The sequence below is a fragment of the Aethalodelphis obliquidens genome, unplaced genomic scaffold (genome assembly GCF_003676395.1).
Source record: "Aethalodelphis obliquidens isolate GAN/ISIS:26980383/991018 unplaced genomic scaffold, ASM367639v1 scaffold51, whole genome shotgun sequence".
NCBI lineage: Eukaryota > Metazoa > Chordata > Mammalia > Artiodactyla > Delphinidae > Aethalodelphis > Aethalodelphis obliquidens.
In genome coordinates this window covers 9,913,476-9,928,812 of record NW_020837995.1, presented here as the reverse complement: position 1 = coordinate 9,928,812, position 15,337 = coordinate 9,913,476, and the positions used below count along the sequence as shown (strand labels likewise).

At 39.4% G+C, this 15,337-nt stretch overlaps 1 protein-coding gene and 1 pseudogene across 6 annotated transcripts in view; one reads left to right on the top strand and one right to left on the bottom strand.

Moving 5' to 3' along the window:
• TMEM87A (transmembrane protein 87A) overlaps positions 1-15,337 on the top strand; it is a 43,834-nt gene that overhangs the window by 23,168 nt on the left and 5,329 nt on the right. Inside the window, exons 11-17 of one of the 6 annotated variants that reach the window (XM_027084028.1) lie at positions 582-675; positions 2,172-2,240; positions 4,025-4,133; positions 5,049-5,107; positions 6,014-6,117; positions 13,493-13,566; positions 13,986-14,047. In XM_027084028.1, the coding sequence (XP_026939829.1) occupies positions 582-675; positions 2,172-2,240; positions 4,025-4,133; positions 5,049-5,107; positions 6,014-6,117; positions 13,493-13,566; positions 13,986-14,047 (571 nt within the window). The other 5 variants (XM_027084027.1, XM_027084026.1, XR_003428197.1 and 2 more) reach the window with 5 other exon arrangements.
• On the bottom strand, positions 7,971-13,083 carry LOC113608138 (COP9 signalosome complex subunit 7a pseudogene; annotated as a pseudogene).

Sequence of the window (15,337 nt, the reverse complement as noted above, 5' to 3'; positions counted from 1 at the left end):
TTTTCCTCCTTGACACAGAAGCTACTCAGACTTTTCACATTTTGCTGGATTTTGAGCTTGATAACAGACTATTTAATGAGTTTCAATAAGATTTTGATTGTATTAAGGAATTGTTAACATTTTTAGATTTGATAATGATATTGTGGTTATGTTTTTTCAAAGTCCATATCTGTTTAAAAACATACGGAAATACATATAAATAAAAGGTAAGATCTAGGATTTGTTTCAGAATAGTATGGGAGGATGGGAAGTGGATGAGGTGTGCATGGGGCAGGATTAGATGGCTTTTGGGACTGGATGATGGTTTTATAGGGGTTCATTATACTATTGAATATGTTTCAGAATTCTCTGTAATAAAAAGTTTTTTTAAAAATGCAGTAACCAGGGACTGGATCTCAAGTTCTAGAGTTCACTGTCTTGATTTAAGACCATATATCTGTTTGAGTTTTTCTCAGCTGAATCAAGTATGTCTGGCTTATATCTGTTAAGTTGTTGGCCTGCGTTAATCAACGTGAGTTTTTGTTACTTAGCTTGTCTTGGGGTTTGTTGCATTTGTACTCATTTCTTTGCTTCCTCTTTAGGCCTCGCCTTGGAGTCACTCTTCACAAGGTTGTGGTAGCAGGAGCTCTTTATCTTTTGTTCTCTGGCATGGAAGGGGTCCTCAGAGTTACTGGGGTCAGTATTGCTTAATCAGAGTTTTTGTGGTCATTTCAGATATATAGTTTTTGTCTTGAGGAGGTTAATTGGAAATGTCTGTGGGCTTCTTTACTACTTCCTCTAAGTCACCTTTGGGCTGTGGTTTACCAAACGTATGTATAATTCATTTTTTCTTTTTAATCTATCTATTAGAGCTTCATAAATTTAATGTGTGATGGGGAATGAACGCTTTCCCACCTGTGCCCAGATTACTGCTTATTTACTAGTTCCCCAGTGGGAAGCAGCAATGGAGCAGCTGGCTCCATTCTTGCGTAAGTGACAAACATTGTAATCATGCACTTGCTGGTTAATCTGATTTTTGTTTTAAAGTGACAGTGCTCTTTGCTTAATCAGCACTTGCATTTCAGAGGCTTTCTTAAAATTCAACTGATTATACTTTACATAATTATTTACAATTACATAATTATGCCTTTTGTTAGGGAAGGAAACCAAAGCACTGAGACATATGTGATAAAGAAATTTATGTTAGAGCTGGATTAATGTGAAGAAGTGGGCCTCCCTAGGTCATTCCAGTTATTTTCCTATTTATTTAAAATTTTCTGTCTGCAATAACTTGTTAGATTCAAGATGGTAAATGCTGTAAACTTTTCTCTCAATTAAACAGGGCTCAGTAAGTTTTGCAACAAATTGCCCCTTAAATGAAACACTTTATGGATGCAAATTTGGTTTTCAAACCACACTGTCCTCTGTATGTAATTTCCTTAGACTTTCAGCAACTTTAACCACCTGTCAATTTCATTTTCTTTCTTCTGCTGCTGTAGTATTTTTCTTATCCCTTGGCTTTGATAGTAAACCTGGCCCTCTCAGCAATTGATGCCTGTATTATTTTATGGATATCCTTTCAGTAATGCCCTGGTGATTGGGTAGTTAGGGTTAAATAGATAGCGTCTTAAACTTTATGAAAGCAAGCAGCATAGTTTTGGAGATAGATACTTGCCTTACATCTTATTTTGAAAAATACATTGTATATTACAATTCCAGAAATCAATAATTCTTAGTATATTAATGATGCAGTAATTTTAAATATGAGAAGGGTCTTTAGGACTTATAGCCAAAACCAAAATGATGGGAAATGATAGGATGGAATGGGAACTTATACTGCCATAAAGTTTTTGGTGTGGTCGCTTCTTACCATCGATCTTAGGGTGCTAAGAACTCTATTAGCACGTTATAACTCTGTATTAAAAAACACTTATTAGTTAGCAGCACGTTTCATTGTACTGAGATTGTAATCAACAATTTGTGTGAAATGCTTATAGCTGTATATTATACATGATGGTTTGTCAGAAGGGAAGAATGATGCAGGTGCCAAATGTTACTACCTTTTTGTTTTCTTTCAGTTCAAATGCAAAACCACTCCAGATGATTATATAAATGCAGAATCTTGTGCTGGTTTCATCTCTGTTCCTCTCTGGACATCTCTTTTTTCACCACCTCTTTTTCTTTGTCTGCAGGCCCAGACTGATCTTGCTTCCTTGGCCTTTATCCCCTTGGCTTTCCTAGACACTGCCCTGTGCTGGTGGATATCCTTCTCATTGGATTCTTTGATGGCAGTCCATTTTCTCCTTTTTGGAGATGGGTTTCCATTGATCTTTCTGCAAAGATTTTTTTTTTTTTTTTTAACAGTTTTGTTGATTACTCCTTAGTCTGGGATTAGGGTGTTTTTAGTCTAACAACCTGGGGCCTCAGGTAAGCAGTTTTTTTGGTTTTAATTTTTAAAATTGCATCAGAAATTGGTGACTGTGATCTGAGCACAAGATAAAAGCTTGTGGCTTTCCTTTTTTTTTTTTAAATGAACATTTCACTTTGATTTTGGACTTATTTGTGCACCCCACTTAGCGTTAGAATCACTGGCCGCTCTGCTCCTGACATTTCTTTCAGCCTCTAGGAATTATTAAATGCTTTGAAAATTATGAAAAGATTTTGATTCTTAAAATGTGGTTTGGGGACTACATAAGGTTGTTTGACTCTCTTAAAATTCTATGTAGGTTTAGCAGATTTAAATCCTTATGGGGTAAGTGTTTTATATCCCTGTTCAAAAGCTGACTTGGGATTGTCTGAAGGCTTCCACTCTTTGAAGTAAATATTGATTCATTTGCAGGTGAAGTCAGTCAGCATGTAACAGACATTTCTATTTAAGTAATCTTTTTCTCTTGCTTCTTAAAATTAAATACTGTTTATTAGGGACTTGGCCTATTGGATGAAGGATTTGGCTTTTGGGACTTTTATCCTTTTTTTTTTTTTTTTAAATTTGTGTTGGTTTTTGTGTATTTGCTTCTATGTGCAATATTATTGTCTTGATAAACTGTTATAAATGGCTGAATGTAAACAAAATATTTTATGGATTTGAGTAGATTATCATATATCAAAAATCTTTGAAATTGAAGTGTTCTTGCTTCAAATGGTCAAGCTTTTCCAGATCAATATCTTTCAAGTGTGCTTTGTGAACCTCTATATATATTAGGAGGAGTGGAGAGAGGAAAGTGGGACTGGACCAAACAATGAGATAACCCAGTGTTTAGGTAGCAGCTTGTTAATAAATCTTTGTCAAAGCACAGACCAAGCTCCACCTCGTTCATTTTTGTATCTGCTCATTCTGAAAGTCAGACATGAGAGCAGATATCCTCTTCAGTAGTCATCAATTCCCTTCCTGTCTTCTGTGGCAACTTCTCCTTGGGAATAATGTTCTGAAAATGGAGAGTCATTACTTTTAGAGCCTAACTGCCAGGAATACTCAGCCAATTGTAATTGTACTGTCCTTTTAATTCAGGATTGATCTGGCAGCTGATGGCAGTTCTCTTAATATGGCACAAGGGGTCTAAGTGTAGAACTCTGGAAGGTTGTAGGCACAAGTGTATTTATGACCCTAGACTGGATTACCTGGGACAGTGAGAACAGAGCTACCTACCTTAAAGGAAGAGAGAAGATAATGCTGACTTCTCTTCCCTTACCTGTTACTCATTTTCATTTCATTTTCTTCCATTTGTCTTTCTTTTTCTTTTTGTTTCTCTAGAAAGCTGCTTCCTGTCTTTATTTCTCTTTTTAATATTTTCCTCTTTTTTCTTCTTATTTTTCTCCATTCTCATTTTATCCTGGTTCTGTCTTCTCTTCAGTATCTCATTGAAAATGAAGACTTTCTTATTAATCATGGTGAAGCTTGGGGTGTTTGTGAGATTGAGAATAAGAGAGCTGTAAGTCCTCTGGGATCCATAGCTCTATCATTATGACTCCAGATCCTCAGAAACTTGAGGATTAATTTAATAGCTTATGGTTTTTCTGAATGTTGATTTCCTTGACCTTCAAACACATATTTATTAGCCTGACTCAAACAATGAAGCTATTAAAACTTCGGAGGAACATTGTAAAACTCTCTTTGTACCGACATTTCACCAACACACTTATCTTGGCAGTGGCAGGTAAGTTGGGGACTTTCTTCCTGATGTTTAAATGTGATCCTTTTAGAACAGAGATTCTTAACCTGAGAGGTTATAGGTGTGCTCTGTAAAATTACATAGAAAAGTTTTGTGCATTTTACTTGGGGAAGGGGTCTTTAGCTTTTGTCATTCTCCAAGGGGTCTGTGGTTCAAAAAAGATTGAGAACCATTTAGTTTAAGTATAATAGATGAAAATTAATTCAGCTGTTAGTATATCCTGTCTCCATTCTTTTTCTTGAGGCAAGTTAGCTTGAGTACCATAGAGCATTCAGATTCCTTTTAGAAGACATTAATACTTATTTGGTTTTATTAAATAGCTATAGTATTTTAGGTTAGGGTACATTGCCATTATACTCCTTTTACGTATGTTACTAAGCATGCATAAAATATAGACATTAGGTAGACCATAGCCAAAGTAGGCTTATTTTCTGCCTTTTGGCCCTTGTAGCAGGAAAAGTGAAGTCTGGCCTGTGATTGGAACCAACAGTTATGTTTGTCGTGCAGTCATTTTATCAGCCTTTTTTTTACCCATCTGACCAGCTAAAGAAAAATTAACATTACTATACTAAGGATAAAGGAAGGGGAAAAATTGTATTATTGATATTGCTGGGAAAAGCCACGTTTCCAATAACTTCATTTCCAATTCTCAGGGTTACTGAAGTAGCCAGATAGTAAACAAAACTATTCTTTAAGTACAGAAAGGTTTGACAAGAGTACATGGGCCTTGTATAGAGTAATTAAGTAAATTTGTATTGAATAAATATGTTAAAATAACAGAAAGTGACGGTGATGTTTGGGGGTTAGGGATGTGGGGGATTCCACTTAACCAGAATTGGAGAATGTAATTGGGGATGTAAACCAACATTCATACTGACCAGGTTTTATATTTCCTCTTAGCATCTATTGTGTTTATCATCTGGACAACCATGAAGTTCAGGATAGTGACTTGTCAGTCGGTGAGTTAACAAACACATGCATTTAGGAATAGTGTACTGTTTGTTATACACAGACAATGATGTTGATGACAGTGGTAAGGTTTGTACCTTATAAAAAATTAGGGTTAGGGCTTCCCTGCTGGCGCAGTGGTTGAGAGTCCGCCTGCGGATGCAGGGAACACGGGTTCATGCCCCGGTCTGGGAAGATCCCACATGCCGCGGAGCCTGTGCTCCTCAATGGGAGAGGCCACAACAGTGAGAGGCCCACGTACCGCAAAAAAAAAAAAAAAATTAGGGTTAGGTCTCCACTCTGAGGGTTAGTATGCTTCTCTCCTCCTGAGTATTCTATATGTATCATATACTATATATACTAGTAGTTCAAGAGAATTTTATAAGTGATAACTACAGTCTGCCATAACCCAATTTTGCTTTAACTAAAAATTCTCAAATAAGAAATCCAGAGTCTTAAATACTAAGTATGTGTGAATAATGCTAATCTGAGTAAAAACCATGTCCTTAAGATCTGAGCACAAAGACTATGGCCAGTAGCATTTCTTTGGAGGCAGCTATGGCTCTGTTTTGGTAAAACTAAATAAATGAAAATGAAAATTATAAAAAATAACAACCTGATGTTACTTTCTCTTACCTTATATAAAAACCCTTCCCTAAAGATTCTCAGAGCTGTAATGAAGCATTGACAAGCACTCTGTTTGGTTAGTGCCTTTTCTTTAACAATGGTAATCACTACAAGGGAAGAAATTAGGTTCATTCACTTTGTGCTTGGCGCAGTGCTTGTTAGCATATATAGCAGGCCCTTAGTAAATATAAGTTGAATGAATAAACAAGTAGTTCTTGTTCTATGCAAAGGGCTTTGCGAACAAAGGGTTAAGATAATGTATATAAATGTATTTTTTCCCCTTTTGGTAGGATTGGCGGGAGCTCTGGGTGGATGATGCCATCTGGCGGTTGCTGTTCTCCATGATCCTCTTTGTCATCATGGTTCTCTGGCGACCATCTGCAAACAACCAGAGGTTTGGGGATTCTTCTTATTTACGCTGCTAACCATTGAATGGCCACGTTATCGATTGGGGTGGTTCAGTGGGTGACACTGTCAGGGCCATATCATGTAATGGAAACAGTACTCATTGGGTCTGGACTCAGGAAATTGGGTTCATGTCTCAGCTCTCCTATTAATGTGAGTTGTGTTTTATGGCATGCTGCCTCTTTTCACCTCTCTGAACCTTAGTTTCCTCTTCATAAAAGAGGGGGAATTGATACCTATTGATATGAGGTCCCTTTCAGTTCTGACATCTTCTGTTAATATAAGTATTTGTATGGGTAAATAAGGGAGGTAGATAGATTGTGACAATTGCAATGAGAGTCTCACCTATCTAGTGTCCAGAAGGAAATAACAATTTCTATAGTCGGTAGTTTAGCTTATTTTGTAACAACAGAGAGGGTAAAATGAAAACTTAAGTGACTGACTATGGAATAAAAATCAACATGTGAATTTGCTTTGTCTAACTATAGGCAAATCTCAGTTATTTACGAATTGGCTATCTTTATTTTGTTATTAGCCATGCCTTTATTTCCCTTCTTTTTTTCCCCCTCTTCATGTGCTTTTAGACAGTTAAGAGCTTATATTATGCAGCTATACCACCGAAGAAGGAAAAGGATGAGATGATATAACAAGGGTCTTGTGACCCTCCTTTACATTAATCTTTTTTTTTTTTGTAGATAGACCTCTTGCAGATTTATTTCTGTGTCGTGTTATATATAGATATATGTATATATACTCTTTTTATTACAATATATCCCCTGCCCTTCCCCCACCAAATTCACAAAAGGAAGTATAAATCCTTCCAGGATTGCCATCAGGCTTTCTAAGATAGTCAGGGCCAAGAATGAACCATCTCACAACAGCCCAAGAAACAGCTGCCCTTAGGCTATGGAGTCATCAAAGCAGTAGCATTCCAGGACCCAAGGTCAGGAAAGAGGAAAGGAAACAACAGCATTGTGACAGGATTCTGGGTTGAAAGTGTCCTAGACTTTCATCAATGACTCCTAGAAAGGCAGGCTGGCTCCCAGAACTCTCAGGATGGGAATAAAGGTGGGAGCCTTGTGGCTCTTCAGATGCTCCCCAAATAGCCTGGGGGCAGGGAGTAGGAGCTGGGGGTTAGGTATGCAGGGCTGGGGTGGTGGGAGAAGGAACACATGTGGGTTATGCTGAGGACATAGCAGCCCTGCCTACTCAATGACATAAACAGGGACGGATGCTGACTTCTAAAGAAATAGGGGAGAGAGCACGGCAGGGAGCAGGAGGGAACAATGGGACACATAAGAAAGTTAGGTACAGGACTTCCCTGGTGGCTCAGTGGTTAAGAACCCGCCTGCCAATGCAGGGGACACAGGTTTAACTCCTGGTCTGGGAAGATCCCACATGTCGCGGAGCAACTAAACCCATGCACCACAACTACTGAGCCTGCGCTCTAGAGTCCGTGAGCCACAACTACTGATCCCGCACGCCGCAACTGCTGAAGCCTGCGTGCCTAGAGCCTGTGCTCTGCAATAAGAGAAGCCACCGCAATGAGAAGCCCTTGCACCGCAATGAAGACCCAACACAGCCAAAAATAAATAAATAAATTTATTAAAAAGAGAGAGAAAAGGGAAAAAGAAAGAAAGTCACATGAAACAAAAAGTACCAACAAAAACATGACTTGGGGGCTTCCCTGGTGGCGCAGTGGTTGAGAGTCTGCCTGCTGATGCAGGCTACACGGGTTTGTGCCCTAGTCCCGGAAGATCCCACATGCCGCGGAGTGGCTGGGCCCGTGAGCCATGGCCGCTGAGCCTGCATGTCCGGAGCCTGTGCTCTGTAACGGGAGAGGCCACAACAGTGAGAGGCCCGCATACTGCAAAAACAAAAACAAAAACAAACCCATGTACTTGCCTCCTCCCTTGGGAGTCGGGGAGAGAAGAAGGGAGGTGTGAAGGGTCATGAACCTAGGATTATCAACTGGTCAGGGGCACAAGAAAGCTCTCTGAGGACTCCTAAGGGGCAGGCAGATAGCTGGGGTCCCACAGTCCCAGGGAAGAAATGACAGTCCCTTCAGTTCGACCTGGACCAAATCTTGGTGCTCCCTCAGAGCCCCTTGCCCTTTGAGGCTTTCTCGCTGGGCTGGCACTGGTTGGTGCCAGGAGTTGGTTCCCTCAGCTCAGTCACGTGTTGCTCAGGTTCCTGAGATGTGGCTACATGGCTCACCTGCTCCTCAGTGCCTGACAGCACCACTTTGCTGCCCACTCACCACTCCTGCAGGGTTCAGGCAGTGGCACTGAGGTCCTGGTGCTGGATGTCAACCTCCAGTCTCTGGTTGGGCTGGTCGAGGGAGGCGAATCACGTCAGCGTACACGGCCTCAGTGACAGGGTCTTCCAGATGCCACATGTTCTGCAGGACAAGGGCCTCCAGTGGTACTGCATATAGGATACACTTGACTTTGGCAGCCAGGGTGACAATTGATAGATGCCAAAACTTACCCTTCTGAGCCTCTGTGAGTGGAGGAAGATTCTGGGCTTCAGCTAAGTGGTCAGCATGTGTCCTGTAAGCAAACACTGTGAGCAGCCGAAATGTGGAATGTGGAAGCAAAAGTCCCTCTCACCCACCTCTCTTCCAGCACACTGTGTGGGGCCACTGCTCTGTCACTTCCAGCAGCTGTTCCCAGCCTTTCCTGCCACCTCCCTCTACACTGATCTATTGATCTTCTGTTCACTTGCTAGCTATATCTATACATAAAATTTTTCCCTTTCTTTAGTCTTTTTTTTTTGTGTGTGGTACGCGGGCCTCTCACTGTTGTGGCCTCTCCTGTTGCGGAGCACAGGCTCTGGACGCGCAGGCTTAGCGGCCATGGCTCATGGGCCCAGCCACTCCGTGGCATGTGGGATCTTCCCTGACTGGGGCACGAACCCGTGTCCCCTGCATCGGCAGGCGGACTCTCAACCACTGCGCCACCAGGGAAGCCCTCTTTAGTCTTTAAAAATTTTTTTTTGCTTTACCTCTCCTCTTCCTTTCTCCTTTTTTAAAAAGCATTGTGCCCACTCCCTATAACTCCAGTGTTAACAGCCCAATGTGATGTATCCTGCCACATTTTATTCCTTGTTCATATGTGGAATCTTTTACTCACTCAACAGTGCATAGTGGAAATGCCTTCCAAGACAACTGGTTTAAATTACACTCATCTATTTTCATGGATGGCATTATATTACATAGTACAGATGTAGTATAGTTAATTAACTTGTTTCCCTGTTCATGGGCATTTGGACTATTTCCAGTTTGGTTGTTTTAGGGTCCCCAAGATCACTTTTTTTTCTTTTAATGTATCTATTTATTTATTTTTGGCTGCGTTGGGTCTTCTTTGCTGTGCGCTGGCTTTCTCTAGTTGCGGCGAGCAGGGACTACTCTTCATTGAGGTGTGCTGACTTCTCATTGTGGGGGCTTCTCTTGTTGTGGAGCACGGGCTCTAGGTGCTTGGGCTTCAGTAGTTGTGGCTCACGGGCTTAGCTGCTCCGCAGCATGTGGGATCTTCCCGGACCAGGGCTTGAATCCGTGTCCCCTGCATTGGCAGGCAGATTCTTAACCGCTGCCCCACCAGGGAAGCCCAAGACCACATATGTTTAAAAGGACTCATGAGACTCAGCATACAGTTGTACTTAGAGCAAAGGTTTAGGGACTTCCCTTTCCGTTTCCTTCAGGGAAAGGCTTTTAAAGACAGAGTAAGGGAGCAGGGGTGTGGGGTGCATGATCAGCTTGTAGACATTCTTCTGATTGGTTAGAGGTGAGGTAATCCTGTCAGTCTTCTGGTTCCAACCAGTCTAGGATCTACAGGCTTTTGGCAGCACACAGTTAACTTCTTCCACCTGGTGTGGGTTTCCGTATCGGCAAAACAGCACAAAGGATATGGCTCAGCATATTATCCATAGCCCTTAAGGAGGAACTACAGGTCCTTGACTTGGTTTAATGGCTAAGCTATTATTATTTTGTCTTGCTTGACTGTTTTCCTTTGCTTCTACATTTTCTCATTTCTCTGATTAAATTTATTCTTTGGAACTTGGGGAAGGTCTAGGAAGCTAAAGTTTTTCTAAAGACAGGCAGAGGATTTGGGGCCAGGGAAGAGGGGTTATCCCAGGAAGGTCCCATAGGGTCTTGCTCGGTTACATACATTTATTTTTATACACTCGAATACCCCTATGCCTCATTTTTTTCTCTCATTGCACTTATTATCTTCTAAAATCTATATACTTTATTTATTACTTACTATCTATCTTCTCTTCCTATCCCCCAACCCTCAAACCAGATGTAAGTTCCATGAAGGCCAAAAACTATTCCTGGCTACATGGAGTTAGCCAAGCTGCAAAATCTGAGGGAATGGTCCCTATAAGACTGTCCTCACTTCTGATACACAGTTGCGAGTTCAAGGGTTTGCAAAACCGTCTCAGGTTTGATTATTCACTAAAAGGACTCAGAACTCACTGAAAGCTGTTATGTTGATGGCTATAGTTTATTACAGAAAAAGGATAAAAATTAAAATCAGCCAAGGGGAGAGACTTACAGTACAGAGTCCGGGAAGGGTCCAAATGCGGCATTTCCAGTTGTCTGCTCCCAGGGAGTCACAGATGGTGTTCCCTCCTCCTGGTTGCAGTGTGTGACAGTACACACTGAGTATTGCCAACCAAGGGAAACTCACCCGAGCCTTTGGTGTCCAGAGATTTTAATGGGGCTCGACCACCTACTATCTGTGTGGCTGAACTTCAGTCTCCAAGGAGGGCCTGGAGGTCAGGCTTATCTTTAGTTGCTAGTTCCTCTGGAGGTCAGAAGTAATATTGTGTGCCCCAGAGACCTTGTCACAGGTCACACTGTTAGACTGTCCTGTGGCCAGAGCCAAACTGGGTGACCAGAGACACTCCCATCATGCAGGACATGCCAGGAGCATAGAGATCACCTCTCAGTAGTCAAGGGCAAAACCAGTCCTCTCTTTGTGTACACAAGGTTAAATTTTCACTACACACTGGCACATAGCAGATGCTCAGTACATATTAGTGAGTGGCCTTGAGATTGCTGGGTTATAGGGTATGTGTATTTGTAATTTTTAAAGTATGACCAGATTGTATTCCAAAAAAAATCTGAAACAAATTGCGTATCTACCAACAGTGGTATGAGGAGCTCTTTCCTCTTCCCTTCTTCTACACTCCCATTATTTTATTTAATTTTTGCAGATCTGATGGATGAGCGTTAATATTCAGTATTACTTTTATTTGCATTTAAGACTGAGCTAACTTTTTGTGTCTTTTATATGATTACTGTCAGTTACGTCAATCAGCTTTTTATATCTTTGGCTATTTTTTTATTGCCTTGTTGATCATTTTTGTATTGATTCGTAGGAATTCCTAATATATTTTAGCTGCCAATATTCCAGATATTTCCAATGTTCAAGTATTCCAGATATTTTCTCCTAGTTTGATTATCTTTGAACTTTTTTTTAGTGATGTTTTTGGTTATAGAAAAACTCAAAAATATGGAGTCAAATTTGTCATTTTTTTTCCTTCACATATTATACATTTTGTGTTCTAAGAAAATTATTTCCTACCTTGAGGTGAAGTCATAAAGTTCTTCTATAAGTTTTAAAAAATTTTCTCAGTTGAGCTTTCATTCATAAAGAGTATGTTTGTTTATAGGTTCTCTTGTCCCTTTTGCTCTCATCCTGCTCAGTAGCACATTGTCTTAATCTTAATTATCTTAGCTTCCTGATAAATCTTTTATCTCCAGGGCCTAAACCGCCCTCCCCCTTAATCTTCTTTTTAAAAAATATACTTTGTTATTGGGTCTTTGCTTTAAAAAAAAAAAAAAGAAAATCAGCTTATTTGTTTAATTCTAGGAAAACCTTATGAGATTTTGATTGGAATCTAATTAAGCTTAATGGATTAATTAGGGAAATTTTGTATCTTTTTGATAATCCCATCCTTGAGTGTGTTATCTCTCCATTTTTCAATCCTTTCAGTGCCTCGGTTATGTTTTATAACTTTAAATGTGTTTTTTAAAAACCTTTGTGGATCTTATGGATGCAACCTCTTTTAAAATAATAATTTAGGCTTTTCCAATTGTGTAGGAATGCTGTTGATTTTTGTATATCACATCCATTAACTCTCCTGTGTTACCTTGTTCTAATAATTTCTAGATTTTCTCATTAGATTGGTTATTATCTCAAATTAATAGTCTTCCTGTCTCATTTCTGATTCTTGTGTTTGCTAGGCCTTCCTGTATAATACTGAATAGAGGAAATGAGAGTGGGCCTCTTCATCTTATGCTGACTTTAAAATAAATGCATCTCAAGGATCACATTGACTTTGATATTTACTGTGAATTTTTTTTTTTTGTGGTATGCGGGCCTCTCACTGTTGTGGCCTTTCCCATTGCGGAGCACAGGCTCTGGACACGCAGGCTCAGCGGCCATGGCTCATGGGCCCAGCTGCTCCGCGGCATGTGGGATCTTCCCGGACCGGAGCACAAACCAGTGTCCCCTGCATCAGCAGGCGGACTCTCAACCACTGCGCCCATACTGTGAATTTTTGTTAGTTAACCTTTATCAGGTTATAGGTGTTCCCTATTATTCCTAGCTTATAAGGAGTTTTATCAGGTAAGGGTGATTTTAAAACAAAGTAGAGTGAAAATAATAGGCAACAGTAAAATGGAAAGTGCAGAATGAGTTCAAAGCTAAAGCATTCTAGGAATTACCTGTCTGGTAGCTGCTTTGCTGAATCTCTTGTAAGTTGCGAAGGAAAGATAACAGATATTCCAGATCAGGCCTTCATCTTCTCAGCTCCCCACTTAGAAATTGAGATTTTAAATTACTTGGAACACAACAAGGTCAGGCTTTCCCAATCATAACTACCAATTTGAAGTCTGAAATTTTGAATTACAAGAGAATTTACTTACCCCCGTGTGATACATATGCTTATAAGTGAACATTTATTGAGTGCTTACTGTGAGGTATTGTTCTAAGCACTCTATTTGAAATGACTTACCTGCTTTTTTCATTACCTCTATAAGTAATGTTCTGTTATTATTCCCATCTACAAATGAGGAACCTGGGGCACAGAGAGAATAGGTAACTTGTGTAAGGTCACAAGTAGTCTGTGGCTGAGCCTGCACTCATAAATATGATACTGTCCTGCTTCTCTCTTGTTAATAGCGGCAATTGAGAGCTTTCTGAAGGGGAAGAATTACTTTATTATTCACTAAACTGATGTAATGAATGACTATAATTGAGGTTTCAATAATTAGTCCTGTAAAATCCAGATAGTGGAGTAGTTTTTTTTAGTTTTTTAATTTTCTCCTTCTGTTACCTTTGTTCTGTCAGGTTTGCCTTTTCACCATTGTCTGAGGAAGAGGAGGAGGATGAACAAAAGGAACCTATGCTGAAAGAAAGCTTTGGTAGTGATAAAATTCACCTTTTGTTCTTTAAATATTCTTTTCTGGTTTTTAGAAATAGAGTAAAAGAAGTATAACATTTTGAGTATCAAAATCAAGGAACTTTGATCATGTATTTATTCTTTTACAACATGTTCTTCAGTTTGATATGCAGTGAAGTTAGGGGGAAGTGAAAGTAAGGGTATGAATCTTTAGATGAAACCATGTTCAGCAAATAATGGCACATTAAATGTCCAGTTTACTTGCTAGAGATGGGCTGAAAACTTGACTTTGAACTTTGCAGCACAAATGTAAAGATGGAAAAACTTATCTGTAGTATAATTTAGTGTCAATAAGCTTAAAATAAAGCTCTGAATCCATTTTTGCTATCAATGCTGGTCTACTGACCTAGTTGACCAGTGTATTTTTTTTTTCTTCTACAGAAGGAATGAAAATGAGAAGTACCAAACAAGAACCAAATGGAAATAGTAAATTAAACAAAGCAGTAAGTATGACTTCTTTTTTTTTTTTTTTTCCCCCTGTCCTCTAGCCCTTGGTGGAGCTTAGCAGTTATGTACAGGCCTTAATGATTTTTTACCTATGCTGTAATTAACATTTTTAAAAACAGAGATAGCAAGAGATTCTGTCTAGGACCTAGTAATCTTTTAACTAGATGGTTTGCTGCTATGTCCTGAAAAGGTTCCAGACCATTCTGATGGTTCTGTTTAATGGTTTTCATCAATGAAATCATAGCCCCATTAATAATCTAAGGTGATCTTTTTTGTAGTAAATATGATTTTTTCAAAACTACAATGAGGTATCACCTCACACCGGTCAGAATGGCCATCATTAAAAGTCTACAAAAAAAAAAAGTCTACAAATAACAAATGCTGGAGAGGGTGTGGAGAAAAAGGAACTCTCCTACACTATTGATGGGAATGTAAGCTGGTGCAGCCACTATGGAAAACAGTATGGCGGTTCCTCAAAAAACTAAAAATAGAGTTGTCATATGATCCAGCAATTCTACTCCTGGGCATATATCTGGACAAAACTGTAATTCAAAAAGATACATGCACCCCTATGTCCATAGCAGCACTGTTCACAATAGCCAAGACATGGAAACAGCCTAAATGTCCATCAACAGATGAATGAATAAAGAGGATGTGGTACATATATATACCACGGAATACTACTCAGCCATAAAAAAGAATGAAATAATGCCATTTGCAGCAACATGGATGGACTTAATCTCTGTCATACTAAGTGAAGTAAGTCAGAAAGAGAAAGACAAATACCATATGATAACACTTATATGTGGAATCTAAAATATGATACAAATGAACCTATCTACAAAACAAAAAGACTCACAGACATAGAGAATAGACTTGTGGTTGTCAAGGCCGGGGGTGGGAGAGGGAAGGATTGGGAGTTTGGGATTAGCAGATGCAAACTATTATATATAGGATGGGTAAACAACAAGGACCTACTGTATAGCACAGGGAATGCTACTCAATACTCTGTAATGACCTATATGGGAAAAGAATCTAAAAAAGAGTGGATATATGTATATGTATAACTGATTCACTTTGCTGTACACCTGAAACTAAATCAACTATACTCCAATAAAAATTTTTTTTTTTAATCCTGTGATAAACCATAATGGAAAAGAATATGAAAAAGAATATATATGTGTATAACTGAATCACTTTGCTGCACGGTAGAAATTAACACAGCATTGTAAATCAACTGTATACTTCAATTTTTTTTTTTTTTTTTTTCGGTACGCGGGCCTCTC